Source organism: Lactuca serriola, chromosome 4, assembly GCF_051521515.1.
Source record: "Lactuca serriola cultivar US96UC23 chromosome 4, Lser_US96UC23_V15, whole genome shotgun sequence".
NCBI lineage: Eukaryota > Viridiplantae > Streptophyta > Magnoliopsida > Asterales > Asteraceae > Lactuca > Lactuca serriola.
The window spans coordinates 117,435,978-117,454,037 of NC_136411.1; the positions used below are offsets into that span (position 1 = coordinate 117,435,978).

The window sequence follows — 18,060 nt, forward strand, 5'->3', positions numbered from 1 at the left end:
TCTAAACTCTAATTCATATGTTATATTGATTATCATATACTAGATCTAGGGTTTATAGTCTTGGATGAATTGCATGTACAATAGAGAAACATAGATCCAAGCATTAGGGTTTGTATGAGCACATATGATGTTCTTATGGATAAAACCCATCACAAAAGTCATGGTTCATCTCTTAATGAAGAAGTGACTGTTAGAAAATTCCTAAATTCCATTCCAAAAAATTATTTGCCAATTGTAGCTTTTATTGAACAATACTCTGACCTTGAAAGTATGCCATTGGAAAAGGTTGTAGGAAGGCTAAAAGCCTATGAAGATAGGCTCAAAATCCATGATGAAAAAGAAGAAGAGCGAGATCAAGTCAATATGGCAAGTGAAGAAAGGCATGGTGAAAGTAGTGGATACGGAAGAGGAAATGGAGGTAACTATGAAAGAGGTGGAAGAGGCCGAGGAAGAGGAAGAGGTCGAGGGCACAAAAGTGGAATTCGGTGCTATGGTTGTGGAGATTTTGGGCACTTTAGCTATGAATGCACAAAGTGGAAAGACAAAGACAATGAAGAAACTTGGTCCAAGAGGAAGAGCCAGCTTTGCTATAATGGGTCAAGATCATCAAGATTAAGGGGTGAATGTTGGATAATCTTGATGGGTATTGGTTAATATTTAGTATTTGTTTAATTTACCTATTTTGAATAAATGGTGTTTTACTAAGTCATGGGAAGTGCATATGCATGTGGGTGTACTGGGTTTGTAAAGAAACCTATTCTCTAGGAATAGTTAGTTTAGCTTTAGGGTGTTATCTTCGTTAAACATGTACATGCTATTTATAGCCTTATTTGTTTTACTGAATAAGATAAGTGTGTGCAGTTTTTTAGTCCAAAAGTACTTTAGTTCTTTATCTGTTTTCTTTTCTTCTTCACATGTACACTAGCAACAGATAACATATGCTTTCTTTTATCTTATTCGTTCATAGGTTGAAGGAGGGGGGCTGAACCAACATTTTTTTTCTTATTAAATGTTGTTTGAATTTTAATTGATTTCCATTATACGAGCAATATCACCTGCCAACCAAGATATTGCAACATCTGACGCTATTAAACTTGCCAAAGAGTTCGATACACTAGGTATGTTTGCCATATTTTTTCAAAATAGTTATTTTTCTCGAAGGTTTTTCTAATGATGTATTTCTAAATTGATCGGGTGAAAGGACCTTTTTTATTTCCATATTTTGTCAAAATAGTTATATTTCTCGACAGTTTTTCTTATGATGTATTTCTAAATTGATTAGGTGAAAGGACCTTTTATATTGCCATATTTTGTCAAAATAGTCATTTTTCTCGACGGTTTTTATATGATGTATTTCTAAATTGATCAGGTGAAAGGCATTTTATATGTAGAAAAATCTTGACCTCATGGACAAAGGAACCCCTTAGGTTAGCCTTCGTTTTTTCAACCAACCCCACATGGCTGAGGGATCCATGGATTGGTGTGCCTATGTAGAGTTTACTTTTTACAAACTTCTCTCACATATCCAAAGTGTTTGTTAATGTCGGTAGATTCCGTGACCACGTACGTTCCTTTCTGGATCACAACGTCCCCTTACTACAATTGAGGAAGATCTTGCAAAACATTTGACAACTTGTGGATTTACATCTACCCTTAAAGGTAAAAATGAAAAGTCTTTTCCACTTTAATTAAAGAAATCAATTGTCATATTGAAATATGCATAAAAATTTATTTTTTCTCCTTTTCTATTGTTTACAGAAGGATAACCATCTAAGAAATGCAAAAGTACAGTCAACCACAATCCAAATCATTCACATATGAACGTGTGTATATTTTATTTTTATTTTATCATTCCACCTAACTGGATTAGGTACAGGGCGAGTACATAAATATAGAATATTGCACTGTTTCTATAATTCTTCTATACAACATGTACTCATGGATAGAGGTAAGAAAAACCGCACCACAATAAAAATTAACCGCAAAAACCGTATTAACTGCAACCGATTAACCGCAACCGCAATAAAAACCGATGTTAAGGTTTTTTGTTTTTCAAAAACCGCAAATTTGTGGGCGATGCGGTTATTAGTTTTAAAAAACCGCAAAAAAAACGCACCGCACCGCATATATTATATACAATTTTTATTGTTAATTATTAATATATTAAATACTAAAAATAAGACAAGTTTTATGGATGAAAGAATGATAAAATTCTAAAATACAAAAGTGTTTGTTTTTTCTTATGTTTAACTTTGGAAAATGGTGAAATTTGACAATTTTAAGATATTTATTGTTAATTACTAGTGATTTAACGTTTTTAAGATATTAGTTGTTTGTAATTTAAGCGAATTGTCTTATACCTTATGGTTTTTTATTATTACAAGTAATATCTTTAAACTCTTCAAACTGTTTGAACTCCAAAGTATGGTTAAAAACCACACAAAATAACTGCACCAAATCCATGCAGTTAATAACCAAAACACAGAAAAACAAAACCGCACCGCAAAAATAACCGCACCAAGTGGTTTTGAAAATAGATTAACCGCATTTGCGGTTATTGGTGAGGTTTTGGCCAATAACTGCACCGAACCGCACCGCGCTCAAATGATTGGCCATTTGGATTTCACATCGATTTATTTAATATTTGTAAATATTACATTGATTGTTTGGATTAGTTTTAAAGGATCTTTTAGATTAAGTTCAAACCATTTAATGATTAGAAAATTAAGTTTAAAATGTTGTATGTAGGATTTTTGGTTTATGTATCTGTTGGATTAGTGTCTAAGTCCATAACTATTTTGGGATGTACTTGACCCGATGGTGCATGGTCCTTTTGGGTTGCCTTCACCAAAGCAACTTTATAGGATGCATTATGGAGAGAAAAGATTAAATATGATTTATTAATATATTATGGGAATAATATATTAAAGGAGAAATCATATTGTTTAATTAATATTAGTCATTAATTAATTGGTAATTAGTTTTGTGACTAAAAGAGATTAATTAAACTTAAGGGACTGGAATTGTAATTATAAGATAATTGCAATTTGGGCCATGGATTGCCTTTTATTATAAGGTGGACGAATTCTATGGGGGAAGCCCATATGAAATCGTCCAAAGGCTTTAAGAAAGGGCTCCATGGGTTGCTTAGGGCTTAAGCAACCAAATTAGGGTTTCCTTGTTAGATAACCCTAATAGCCTCACTATATATAGAACCCTTAAGGCTCAAAAACGTGGGGAACTTCTTTTCTAGGGTTAGAACACGTTTTGGGCAGCCTCTAACCTCTCTCCTCTTCATCCTCTTGCTTATGGTGTTTGTAAGCCATTAGAGGAGTGACACTTGTGACTCTAAGCCTTCCAAAGTCAATTCAAGGAGGAATTGGGATTGTTATTGCTACATAACAATCAAGGTAATATCATAAACCTAGTTATATGTTAATATTGATTTCCATATGCTAAGATTAGGGTTTGTAGTCTTGGATTCAAAGCATGTACAATAGAGAAACCTAGATCCAAGCATTAGGGTTTGTATGAGCACATAGGATGTCTTATGACCAAAACCCATCAGTATCAACCCTTTTAGTTTCTGCATTTCTTGAATACTTTTTATTGTTATAATTATGATATTGGAGTTAATTATATTAATATTTTGACAAAAGATTAAAGGAATGGCATATTTCACTCCTTGGAGAGATGGAATGAACAAGAGTATCCAATATAATCTTCTTTCAACCAAGATGATGCCTTTATCTGAGGTACCTGGAAATGTGTATATACACAATAATTACTTTGTTCATTTTGTTTCGTTTCACACCTTTTGTGGAACAGTGTATGTAAGGTTGCAACTAATTACTTCAAGATATAAGAGTACTTATTCATCTGTAGCAACCTGTTAACCAACAGTCCTGAAACCATTGGAAGCTTGCATAATGTATGTGATAACTCGAAATTTCTATCTTGTACAGCCATTCAATTCAATCAAAGCCAAACTTGTTTCTGCTATCTTTTAGCATTGTTTAGGGCTGTTTGAGTGTTCTAAGCCTATTACATTCAAGGATTGAGTGTTAGGAAGTATCTGCTAGAGTTCATTGTGCAGCATATAAGCCGGAAAACCCCAACACTTGGAGTTTACGGTCGTAAACTAGAGCTTACGGCCGTAAGCTCTTGGCTGGCCATGAACTCCTTCCAGGAGGATGATATCCCTTCATTTTTCATCATTTCTCACAATTCCAACTCAAGAACACTCATTTCTCTCTCAAGTATCATCAAGAACACTTCTAATTCTCGACAAATTTGTAAGTATTTCTTCCATTTAGTAGTTGATACCTTTCTTAATCTAGTAAAACCCTATGATTTCATCCATGAAATCATCTCTTTTTGGGTTAGATCTTCAAGAACACCAAGAACACACACTAGTTCTTTGGGCCGTGAACACCCCTTCAAGCTTCAAAACGTAAGTATCCTTTCCATCAACTAGTTATCCATTAGAAGCTCTTGAAATACACCCTTGAAACAACCATTTCATCAAGAACGTCAAGAGTTTACGACCATAACTTCTCCCTTGGCCTTAAACCCTTCTCAAGAACATCATGGGCCGTAAACACCCATGGTCGTAAACATCATGGTCGTGAACACTCCTAGGCCATAAACACACACTTGTGTGGCCGTAAACACCTTTAGAACAATCATATGTGATTGTAACACTTCATTCCAAGTGTTTCCTAGTCCCTAAGGTGGTTCCCTAACATAATTAGTTGTTATATACACTAATTAAATACATATATGTGTCATTATATGCTTAATAGGATCTGTTTGTGCTCGAGACTTCACTTGACACTTAGCATCCTATATTGATCTTACATTCGAATCACTCACTACAGGGGAGTTCATACCCCCTAACTTATCTTTTAAATGATTTTAATGCTTTTATGGGGGGGGGGATACAAGTAGAAAACATTATATTTATTGTATTAATCACATGTGATTAATAACTATCAAACAAGTGTATTTTTTATACTTCAAACTGTGTTATCAAACAAACTATTTCAAAACATTTTATAAACTGACATCAAGTTATCTATAACCATTCAAATGGTTAACACTCTTTTATATGCTAAACTCTTTTAAACTTATATATTGTCAAAATCATGTCTATATAGATGTAGTTATATAAATAAAGTTGAAAGGGCATAGGACTGATAAGTCATTTTATTTCCTGTTCCTTGTTTGGTTATGGACTTAGGGTATCGGTTGTTTGTCCGAGTGTCGTTTGAATCTTAGTTATATATTATGTATATGTGTATAGATATAAAAGTTCTTACATCAGTTCAACACCTTTGGGTAGCAAAGGTGTACAAACATACTCAGTCATTCAAACAATATTACTAGTAAACTATAATAGGTATAGTTTAGAGGACTACTACTCACTATTTCTAGTACAATGAAACATACAAGAGTCATTCCAAACATACTATAATGAGAAACAGGGAGGAACATACTATACAAAGAGAACATACAATACACTAGAACAGATAGAACATACTATATAAATACAAGAATACTATAACATTAATGTGAGCCACTACTTCATGGAATGGCAATATACTGTTGAGTCATGTGTTGTAACGAGAGTCTCCTGGAGGGAGAGCATGAATTTGTGTATAGATCTATATGGGATTGACCATCCTACACATTGCTGCTAGCTACAGTGGGACCTGCAGGTCTACGGGTGACGAACGTCATACCATTTCGACATCTTTGAACGTCGAGTTTTACTAGTGAATCAAGCATGGTTATAATCTCATCACATTTTACCTTAATTAAACAATTGGTTTAAGGTAGTTAGTACAATGGTAGTTACTATATACAATACTACAGTACATCTTTATTTTCCCATTACATTCACATTGTGATCTTCTCACATAAACGGTAATGTAAACTATATTTTGGGTAATGATTGTCATACTTAGGAAAAACACTCACGTTTACAAAAGAACAAACGTTCAGAACAGTCGGGTCTTGGTAGAAGACTACATTTCTTTATAAGTAGAAAATATAGATTTTCTAGGAGATACAAACATTTATATCAAACATTTACAGTAAACATTTACAAACACTTTCATCAAACTTATACAAACATTGACACTAAAATACTTATGAACTCACCAGCTTAAATGTTGATCTACTCTTTCAAAATAACTTGTATTCTTAGGTCACCAGTAGACAGGTAATCTGGACCAGGTTTTGAGAAGACGGAGCACATTCGAGACTCATCTTTTATTTTGATTCATATTTTGGTGTCTTTCGAACTATACACAAAACACACTTGTATTAAATTATATTATTTTGCAATGATGCTGTTTTTTTTTTACTATTTTGCATTGTTATGATACTGTACTTGACGCCTCCGCCCCCGAATGTTTCCACCGTTCTGGTTTGGGGGTGTGACAATGTAACTGACATGATATATATTTTTTAATATCAATACGTGTTTTTCTCTATCGCTTCTGCTTCATTCATGTCATGCTCTTTTCAACCAACCTAGAAGACATCGATTTCTCTATTGAACCATACCGGTCATTGAATCCTCCGATCCAATCAAATAACACCTCTCCACCACCTTCTTGCCTTCATCGGTTTTAAAGGATAAAATGTCATTTTCTTTCTCTGTATTCATTCCTGATAACCTCCACCACCTTCTCGCCTTCTTCAACCTTCTCTACTGCCCTCTCGCCTTCTTCATCGTTCGCTAATCCTCTTTTATCCTCAAAATAATTAAGATATTGATTTCTTTGTCTGCTCACCTGATAGCACCAACATATCAAGTGCACCGCCTCTGACTTTTTGTCTACATCTCAGTTCTTCTCCATCGCCTCCTTGCTTTATTGTTTTACATCATCTACACAACTCAAAATTGATGGCTGCTTCGCACACTTATTTTGCAGAGAAGAGGTCATTGTACCACCGTCGCCTACCTCTGCTACCACACGTTGTCAAACTATTAGTTCTATCTGCTTGGCTCTTCTCCCTCTTTCACTTTGTCTATCTTCAACTATTTGCCACCTTCAACTTCATCGTCTACTTGACCATCAACGTTGGTTGCAATGGTTGGGGTCAAGGCAGACGCAGACATTGAGGTATCGGGGGAGGTTCGCCTGACAACTAATTGTTAGGATACGTCTCTCTAAAAACCCTAATTACTTCATATTTTTATTTATTTTTGTTTCTTATTCTTACTATGTTTGAGTAATTTGTGCTTCACAGGTCTTCAACATCAATAAATCAACCTGAGATGAAGATATAGTACTTGAAAAGGATATGTTACCCAAGATGATCTATGATTATTATGCATTAGGTGCAGAAGATCATTGGACTCTTATGGAAATTCCAAATGCTTTTTCAAGAATTTTGTAAGTGGTTTTTTCACTTCATTTTAATTCTAATTTATCGTGAGATGACCTTTCTAGCCCTCACCATCAAACTTGCAACCAATGTTTTCGTGGAAACTTCTACAAACTTGTTTCTGTGTATACCATGCTCTTTCATTTTTTAGAGATAGCTTCTGATTGCTTCTTTTCCATATATATATATATATATATATATATATATATATATATATATATATATATATATATATATATATATATATATATATATATATATATATGGTTATCTTTCTAATTGTGCTTGCAATGTGTTTGATAAAATGCCTCTAAGAAATTTATCATATATGATGACCGATCCTGTATCTGCATATTCATATCCTTTTTAAAATGATTGCATATTCATCTGTTCATTCTAGAATTCTAATCTTATTCCTTTCGTTATTTTGAAAAGAAAAATTAATGCTCAATAATGAAATGAAGTTATTTAACTCTTAAGAGTATAAATAAGGTTGGTGTAATTACAAATTGGCATTTTCTTCAGGTCTTGTGCTTGGATGGCAATAACGTATTTCATAAAATGATCCTAACAAGCTTCTACTTTGACTAATCTCCCAAGTGAGTATAATTTGTTGATCTATATTAGCTTTTTGCCCAAATGTTGATTATTATATATCCAATTATCCAGAGTCTGTGAAGAATATGTTGTTATTTGTTTAAACCAGTTGTGTAATGTTTTTGATTTTTAAAGTCGACGGTTGGAAAAGATTATAAAGTTAATGCCATTTGCGGTGGTTGTTAACAGAAGTGCTGCAAATGTGAGTCTGTTCAGAATGACACCGTAGGCACATGACCATTATACCCTTGGAAAAGAAACAAACCATTTTACATAGCAAACTAAATACCTATATCTTGGTTTTATGATATTTTTTAGTTAACGTAGCTTCTTATAAGAAGGTTATTTTTTTCATATAAGTTCAAACGGCTATTTTACCCTTACAAGTTTAATTTTATCTGAGAGTTTGGATTTTAAAGTTTTAGTGCCAAGACTTTGATTTATCGGAAGAACTTGGTAACAAGTTAATTAGATTTTGGTTTATTTCACTTGATCAAAATGTTGATGACATGACAGAGATGCTTATGGTTTTGCAATACGAATATCCCATGACGTTTATCATAGCTATGACGGTGTCTACTTTCCCTACCTCAACTTCATCTGCTACACACTCCTCGATTGAGCGTCGTGTGGTTCGCAATTTGGAATATCAATCTAATGACGATGGTTTCTCTATTGATATTCCAATCTCTGTAACAGTTATAGATTGTTAAAATTAGACAATACAAGAATAACGACATTTGACTTTCAATTTTTTTTATCAGTACATTGTAAAAGAATTTACTTGGTTATAACAATGCACTTCTTTTATTTCTTATAATCACTAACATACTTTAATTACTTCATTGTGTTTGATTGTAGGATGACAAATTTAACTTGGTTTGGTTTCGGGATCTATAACAGCTGTCAAGATTCAATCTTCTAAAACTTCAGGCAACGCCATCATCTACACTTACACTTCATTAGATTTTTTAGTAAGGCATTTGTGGGTATTTTACAAAAATTGCACATTTAAAGCAATGTACTTTATAAAAATTAGCATTCATGAATTTTTAAAATGGCACAAATATTTATGATGTGCAGGTTTGAAAGAATTTGAAGGGGATGAGAGAGAATAACTGAATGAGAAGATGACACAAAATTACGGGTGGTGCAATCAAGCAACCCAAAAAGGTATTCGTTTAAAACTCTAATTTTTTTTCCTGAAGATCCAGAAGAACATGAGGGAAGCTTTACCTTTATATTATTATTGTTTTGTGAAGGGTTTCATTGACATATTTGGAGTAGTTTATAGGCAAGAGCTTAATGTTATGTTTAATTTGGTGTAAAAGCTTACTAGCATTCTATTTGTCAAAGTTTCAATAGATTTGAGAAACATATAAAGGACATGATGTTTATATTATTAAAATCAAATTTTACAGTTTTAGGACCATCTTGTGCCTGCACACTATTTTTATATAAAAAAAAAATTCAATTTTTACAGTTTTAGGATCGTCTTGCATCTCGCTGGCTACTACAGGAGGTTTATACAAAACTTTTCCAAGATTGCAAAACCACTCACCACCTTGACTCGGAAGGGTGTAACCTTAAATTGGGAGGAGAAACAAGAAACTGCTTTCCAAACACTAAAGCAAACCCTATGCAGCGCTCCGATCTTGTCCCTCCCAGAAGGGACGGAAGATTTTGTGGTTACTGCGATCCCGTCCAAACAAGGGCTAGGTTGTGTACTTATGCAATGAGGAAAGGTCATTTCCTATGCCTCGAGACAACTTAAGAATCATGAAGTTAACTACACCACACATGACCTCGAACTAGGAACAGTAGTATTTGCTTTGAAGATCTTGAGGCACTACCTTTATCGTACGAAGTGCACAATCTTCACGGATCATAAGAGTCTACAGTACATTGTTTATCAAAAGGAACTCAACATGAGACAATGACAATGGGTAGGACTACTAAATGATTACGAATGCGAAATTCGCTATCATCCATGCAATGCCAATGTAGTAGTAGATGCCCTTAGTCGAAAAGAGTACTCGGGTCGCCGAGTAAAGTCATTAACCATGACCATCCATTCACACCTATCCATGCAGATCAAAGAGGATTAGCTGGAAGCCTTGAAACCCGAGAATGTGGCAGGTGAAGCCTTAAGAGGAATGGATAAAAACCTGGAAGTTAAGGGTGACAGAGTTCGTTATCTCATGAATCGGATCTGGGCACCGAAGTTTGGTGGGTACAGAGATGTTGTCATTAACGAAGCTCACAAGACCAGATACTCCGTTCATCCCGGTTTAGAAAAGATGTACCTAGACCTTAAGAAACTTTATTCGTGGCCAAACATGAAGGCATAAATCGCTACCTATGTAGGAAAGTGACTGACTTGCGCGGAGCTCAAGGTAGAATACCAGAAGCCCTCGAGTTTACTACAACAACCAGATATACCCGAGTTGAAGTGGGAGCGGATAACCATGGATTTCATAAATAAGTTGCCCAATAAAAAAGGTGGTCTTGACACCATTTGGGTGATCGTTGACAGGTTAACCAAATACATGCACTTCCTTCCAATAAAAGAGTCCGACAAGATGGAAAAGATAGCCAAGACGTACATTAAAGAGATTGTACGATTACATGGTGTGCCAATATCCAGTATCTCTGACAGAGATAGTAGATTTACCTCATGGTTTTGGCAATCACTAAAAAGGTCCTTGGGAACTAAACTCGACAGCATACCATCCCCAGACTGACGGGCAAAGTGAGAGAACCATTCAGACGCTGGAAGACATGTTGAGAGCTTGTGTGATAGAATTTGGTAAAGCTTGGGATACCCATTTACCAATAACTGAATTCTCATACAATAATAGTTATCACACTAGCATCAAAGTTGCTCTGTTTGAAGCCCTCTATGGCCGAAAGTGCAGATCACCTATGTGTTGGGCTAAAGTGGGCGTCACACAACTAGCAAAGAAACAAGTTTCTGAAAGCACTGTCACCGACCCCGAGATCATACGAGAAACTACAGAGAAGATTATTTAGATCCGGGAACGACTAAAAGCATCTAGGGACCAAAAAAAATTATACGGATAAACGACGAAAGCCCTTGGAGTTCCAGGTTGGTAACCGCGTTCTATTAAAGGTCTCACCCTGGAAGGGAAAGATACGTTTTGTAAAACGTGGAAAACTAAATCCAAGGTACATCGGGCAATTCAAGATTCTTGCTAGAATCGGCCTGGTGGCTTACAAACTTCAACTACCGCAAGAACTCAGCAGCATACACCCCATTTTCACGTGTCCAATCTGAAGAAGTGTCTGTCTGACGAGACTCTTGTAATCCTACTCGATGAAATTGAGATAAACGAGAGTCTACACTTCGTAGACGAACCTATGGAAATCATGGATAGAGAGATCAAGAGAAAGAAACAAAGTCGTATACAATTAGTGAAGGTCCGCTAGAATGCCAAGCGATAACCTGAATTCACATGGGAACGAGAAGACCAGATGAAACAAAAGTACCCACATCTTTTCCCTATTTCATAAGTACCCACTTTAGAAATAATTTCGGGACGAAATTCCCTCTAACGGGGGGATAATGTAACAACCGGAAATTTCGGGTCAATAAAAGTCAAACCAGTCAAACCAAAAGTCAAATAATTAGGAGTTAAAGCATGAATTATACCTTACTTTAAGGGTTTTCGGTTTTGGGATTCAAAAACCATGAGATTTCAGTTATGTTGGACCGAAATATCATGCCTAAACCGAAATCATTTCTAGCTGAAATCAATCAAGACCAAAATCACACCTAGGACCGAAATCAATCAAGACCATGAGATTGTGTCTTAGTACTTTATTATTAACTACTATTTTGTTATAGTTACTTTTTATTATTTGGAATGACCAATTATTATCGTTCGTAAAAACTAATGTATTTATGTTTATTTTTTTATTGTAGTTGTCAATTTTATAATTTCTCATGACTAAATTTCTGAACTTTATAAACACACATATCCATGTATCAAGCGGAAGACAAGTATAATTGGTTTCGAAACTATTTTATATTTGATTGTTTTTAATTAATAAATATATACATTACGGTTCTATAACCGTATTCTATTTCCTAGATTAGCGTACTAAATCTTCTTATATATTACGGTTCTAAAATCGTATTCTATTACTTAAATTACCGTACTATATATTCTTATAGATTACGGTTCTATAACCGTATTCAATGTATAGTTTACCGTATTATATCTTCTAAATAGATTACGGTTCTATAACCGTGTTTTATTGCTTCTTCAAATAAAACACGTTCTATTAGAATGCGCTTCAATGTCCGTATTTTGATTGCTTTTTCAACCGTATTTTATTTTAGATTTTGTAGTAAAAGCATAACTGACGGGCGTCCCAAAACTATGACCAACAATCAAACTTGACACAAAACGGTCGTTTTATCCACTAGATAAAACACCGAACCAACAGGTAAAACGCCAAACTGCACATGTTCCGACGCAATCTTGTTGCAACATATTCTGATATGAGTCGTTCCGATGTGATCCTACGCATCAGAAGTAAACATTACAATTCCATTGTGTTGCGTTCCAATGAGTTGTGATTCATCGGAAGTGAATAGTAACTTGCCAGTTGTGAATGAGTTGCATTCCAATGAATTGTGATCCATTGAAAATGAACAGTAAATCACCAGTTGTGAATTAGTTGCGTTCCAATGTGTTGCAATCTCGTTTTCGGTCTTATACCAATTCTATTTCGAAATCAGTTTCGGTCCAATACCAATTTTATTCAGAAATCAGTTTCGGTTCAATACGAACTTCATTCCAAAATCAATTTCGTTATGATATCAATTCAATTATGAAATCAATTTGGCTTACTTAGAATCTTGAATAAACTTAAAAATGTGTGTACTCTGATCAAAAAATCAACCACTTACATTTAAATAAAATTATTGAAACAATTCACCTAACATCTTGTAGTGATATATATGTTGCAATCCAAAATATGAGAGAAAAATGAGAATTCAGAATCATTGATAAACTTTGATGGGTGAGGGTTTTGTAACGGTAATTAAATATCAATGTAGTACGTGACAAACCTTTTGCAACGGACGTCCCTAAGCAAATTAAAACCTGTATGCCCTTAAATTAATCCCTCGCCAATAATTTAACACACTTTTCTTGGCGATGGAAAAAATTCGTCCTCGATCCATTGAAAAATATTTCAATGACTGAATATCGATGAATTGTAAGTTGTTGATAACCTAACTTCTAGGAGTGACATGGTGAATACAATACTAAAAGCTCCAAGGGAAAATTTCAAAAATTATAAAACGATATGAAATGATATTAAGAAATTTAATTAGTTATACTGTTATTCCCAAACCTAAATTTAAAAATTCAATATTTTTTAGTTAATCTAAAGTAGACCTAAATCAATGTGGATGGAAAAAGTTGGCATCTAAACCTCTACAAGCCAAGTTCCACACCGCACCAACAAGTACCAATAGACTCAGCACTACGCCTAAGAAACCAAGCCCAAGATTAAACCACCACCTTACGGATTTTACTGCTGGTCTCTTGATCGCAATCCACATGAGACATGGGTACCCAAATGTTAAATGCAGTGCAATCCCTCCGATGATTAGTGCAAGAGTTTGTAGAAACGGGAACGCCACTGATATAAAGAAGGTCAAACCTCCGAACAACATCCTGATTCCCATACGACTTAACTTCGAGCATTCCCTCCCCCTTCTGCTTGCATACACACGCTCTAAGTTATCGTAGACCACCATGCTGTAAATTTGGAAAGCAGCGACACAACTTATGACAACTTGCAAATATATGACACCAAGCACTGGTTTTGATGAGTGGTGGTGGAGGGTGGTTGAGAGTGCCGTTAGTATTCCCCCATTAGCTGGAATCTGCAAACATATTTATCTATTGAGTATTTTATTAAGGTTTACCTCAAATCTTGCTAGTTTTTTCATGGCAGATTACTATTACTAACCTTGTTTCCGAATGCCCAATATCCAACGATTGCAAGGGGGAAGAAACACATTGCAATAATAACATATGAAGCTGTCACTCCTTTCCACATGAGCTTTGCTGATGAACGATTTGGTGTTGATGGCATTGTACCCTTTTGCAACAAAGGAAAGAATCGTTAATAATTAACGTTAAAGGTATTGATTTAGGGTTTATATTGTGCCAATCAATCGGATGAATAGCTTTAAAGAAATGTACCTGTATCTCTAACACAACGTTATGGCCTCTAAATGCAACGGCAATGATCCCAAGAGCATTCAAGATACTTCGGACTCGACCAGCTTCTGATGCCACAACTTTTGATGGATCATAAGAAGTGTCGTCTGCCCTTCCTTTAGCAACGAACAATACCCATAAGGTTGTACAATATCCAATGGCCATTATCCCTCCAATAAATGAGACCAAAGCTACTGAATGCAAATCTGGACAAAACAGGGACACAAGAATTGCTAATGAAATGAAAACCAAGAACCATTCCGTTGTTGTCAAGTTGGAAGAGCAATCGTCACATATGAGTTGATAGAAAAGTTTCAACGTTCCACCTCCTGTGATTATGAATATCACACACGTGCCTGTTGAAAGATACATCACCGGAAATAGCGCAAAAAGTTTCCCGAGCTTTTCACCTGCAAAAATCATTCAAATTAAAAACCAACAATCAAGTTTAGTTACATAAATACTCCATCCGTCCCAAAATTATAGTCCACAGACAAAAAAAAACATACAGATTAAGCAAACATTAATTACCATTAACTTTATACAATAAAATGACACTTTTATACTTACTTTGCATTTAATGTTTCATTAAATGCTTAGTTGTTTAAGTAATAATGAACGGATATTTTGGTAAAAATGTTATTTATTTTTAAAAGTGGACTATTATTTTGAAACAAACCAAAAAGTAAGATGAACTATAATTTTGAGACGGAGGGAATATATAGTTTTTTTTTATGTTAACTACTTTAAGAAAGGAATCCTAATATACGTACCAAAAGCAATAATTGAAAGTTGAAGGTATCGGCTGTAACGAGTACCCGGGACGCTTTCATGAAGACTCACTAACAACCCAATGGTGTAAAGCTGCCATAGAAATGCCACACACAAACACATAATCCCCCAAAACCTGAAACAAGACTTTAGGTCGTTGGATTAAGAACAATTAATATCCTTTTATATGACATACATGACTCCATACGAAATATTATAATTAGGCAACACGTGCCTATATTGGGCTTACCAGCCGAGGTATACGAAGGCGAGGGGAAGAGAGAGTGTTTGGATTCCGATTCCCGAGCAAAGTAAGTGGAATGTTGCGGTCCACGAATTCCCTTTTCTTGATCTGGTGATGGGAAGCCACTCGTCTGGTGTTCTGTTGACTCCATTCTGGTCATCCTTGGAATCAGATTGCGAAGTTGTCGAGTTGTTCTTCGTCATGCACATGCTTATAACATCACCTTCATCATTCATTATATGAATCCTTTTCTCAAATGCGCCTTCATCTTGCTTACGTCCAGACACCATTTCGCCCATAATTCTTTACACCTGTCTCAATTAAGGTCAATGTGTGTGTTCCAAGAGGGAGATTTTGATGGCTACGTAACTTTGAAGATGTAGTTCTAATTAATTTATGTGTTTGATCTCTTTACACCAGCTTCCCCTTTAGTACGTCTATCTTTTCGAAGGAGATGAGAGAGATTTTGATGGGTTTAGTTGAAGAAACAATTAAGGCAAAGGCCACTTTATATATAACAATATGGTCGATGACTGTTGATTGTCAAACATAAAAAAGCTGTTGTTTGGAGTCATGTTGGGTCCACTCTAGAATAAAATGGTACACATGTGTGTCACTTTTACAGCTCTAGCATATGACATGAGTACGAATGACGTATATGCTTACCATTCATGTTATACATAATATATAATAATGTAAAATTATTCTAAAAGCTATAAAAATGAATCTTAAATTACTTTATCTTTTTGGCGTAAAGCTGCATATTGTAATTTGGTCGCAATAACTTGTTATATAAAGTAAGATCACAAAATAAGTTTTGCTTTTTATACGGTTTAAGCGTATGGGTACAAAAAATTTCTTGTACCTTGTCCGGTGATTTTTAGTTCCTAGCTTATTTGTGCTGATGTTTATTTATCTATACTAGACCAATACATTCCGTCCAAAATACGAAAAAAATAGTTGAAAAATTTATAAATATTTATTTTTCCTAACAATGACGTTGATATTAACGTTTATTTAATAATTTTTATATTAAGCCAACATATAACATCGATTGTTTTAAATTATATGATAAGATAAACATTTATTAAAATTATATGATCTTAATTGTTTCGGTTATATCTAATTATAGGTTACTTATAAATAACATAAAAATAATATATAGTTTAATGTTGTTATGATTAATTAAATTTTTTAAAACAAAAAGTATTTGTAAAACATTTTAAAGCAATTTATTTGGGAACACTTAATAATTATAAAAATGATCATAGAAAAAAATTTAGTTAATTTGGGATTACAATTTAGGCTTTAAATTTAACAATATAATTTATGACTTTCAATTATTTACAAAATAAACTTTGAAAATTCTCTTCTTCTTCTTCCTTCTCTACACTCCTATTTCCGACGATGACATTTATTGCCATTAATTGCCATTATTTACTCAATCAATGACATTTATTGCTATTAGTGATTGCGTAATTAATGACATTGATTGCACAATAAATGTCATTGATGGAGTAATTAAAAGTCATAAATTATATTGTTAAATTTAAGTGTTATTAATTACGTAATTAAAAGTCATAAACTAATGGCAATAAATGTCATTAATTATGCAATCAATGCATCCGTTACAGAATTCAAAAATAGGGACCAACTTGTAAAGTTTAGCAAAAACTTGGGCAGCGTGCGCCTGAGTTTTCGGAGCTGCGTTCGTATCTGCAGGTCGCGCCCATGCACTAGTTTGGTGTTTTTGATCTACGGAACCAAGATTTGCACCCCTTCTGCACGCAGGTAAGAAATTTAGTATAACCATAGACACAAGCTTCTAAGCCTTCCATGCAATGAAGCTTATAAACCTTGTTGAGTTTGGTCTCTCTACCAATATGTGACTCATTCCCACATTCCTCTCTTTTGCTAAACTTATTCTCAAATACCTATATTTGAGTATCGATATCTTATTCACTTATACTCTATTTTGGACATATAATATATCGTTTCGAAGCCTAATGGAGGAGAACACAAACTAGGCCTGGCAATGGAGCGGGTTTTGACTGTGATCCGATCCAAACCCTTAACAATTATATGGGTTTGGAGCATAGTTTTTGATCCGTTTACCTGTTAACGACCCGTACCCACTAACCCTTTTATTAAAAGGGTCGGGTATGGATCAGCACCGATCCACTCCGTTTATAACCCGCCCCGTATAAATTTTAGAAATATAAATTTATATTTTATATTGCCTAAAGTTTACATTAAATTCTAATCAGAAATCCAAAGAGAAAATGCCAAAGACTAAATTGTTTTTATATAGGAGTCAAGGACTCAACTTCTAGACTTCCAGTCTTTTACTCTTCTCCCAAGATTCATGATTTCATTTCCTTTATATTTCATCATGTAATCATCAATTTCTTTTATAAATCAATAAGGTTATTTATCAACCGGAAGAAAGTTTGTAATTTCTATTCTCTATCAATGCAATCGACGGTCAAAAACCAATCGGAAGTAACTAAAATAAGGATTTTAATTCCAATAGAAAGCCCTCGAGTACATAATGTGTAATCTAAATCAAAATTTAGTTTTATTTAATAAATATGATTTTATGATTTAAGTAAAATGTGTTTTATTATTCAAAAAACCTACGGGTTACGGGCGGGTTTGGATATTTGCTGATTCGGTGGATAAGGGTATGAGTTTGATTATTCAAAACCCTGCGGGTTACGGTGCGGGTTTGGATCGGATTTTGAAATTTGTTAAAAGGGTTTGGATCAAGGTCGATTCGCT

The 18,060-nt window shown here is 34.5% G+C and overlaps 1 protein-coding gene across 2 annotated transcripts; it reads right to left on the reverse strand.

Moving 5' to 3' along the window:
* Window positions 1-13,326: 13,326 nt before the first annotated feature.
* On the reverse strand, window positions 13,327-15,744 carry LOC145102404 (lysine histidine transporter-like 8). 2 transcript variants are annotated; one of them, XM_079039793.1, is made up of 6 exons: window positions 15,286-15,744; window positions 15,038-15,171; window positions 14,591-14,674; window positions 14,247-14,470; window positions 14,011-14,142; window positions 13,327-13,924 (listed from the first exon to the last, which is right to left on the reverse strand). In XM_079039793.1, the coding sequence occupies exons 1-6, from the start codon at window positions 15,576-15,578 to the stop codon at window positions 13,436-13,438; spliced, it is 1,356 nt and encodes a 451-aa protein (XP_078895919.1). In that variant the 5' UTR covers window positions 15,579-15,744; the 3' UTR covers window positions 13,327-13,435. The 2 variants fall into 2 exon arrangements, with proteins under 2 accessions (XP_078895919.1, XP_078895918.1); XM_079039792.1 differs by having other exon boundaries at window positions 14,247-14,674.
* Between the last annotated feature and the right edge of the window lie 2,316 nt (window positions 15,745-18,060).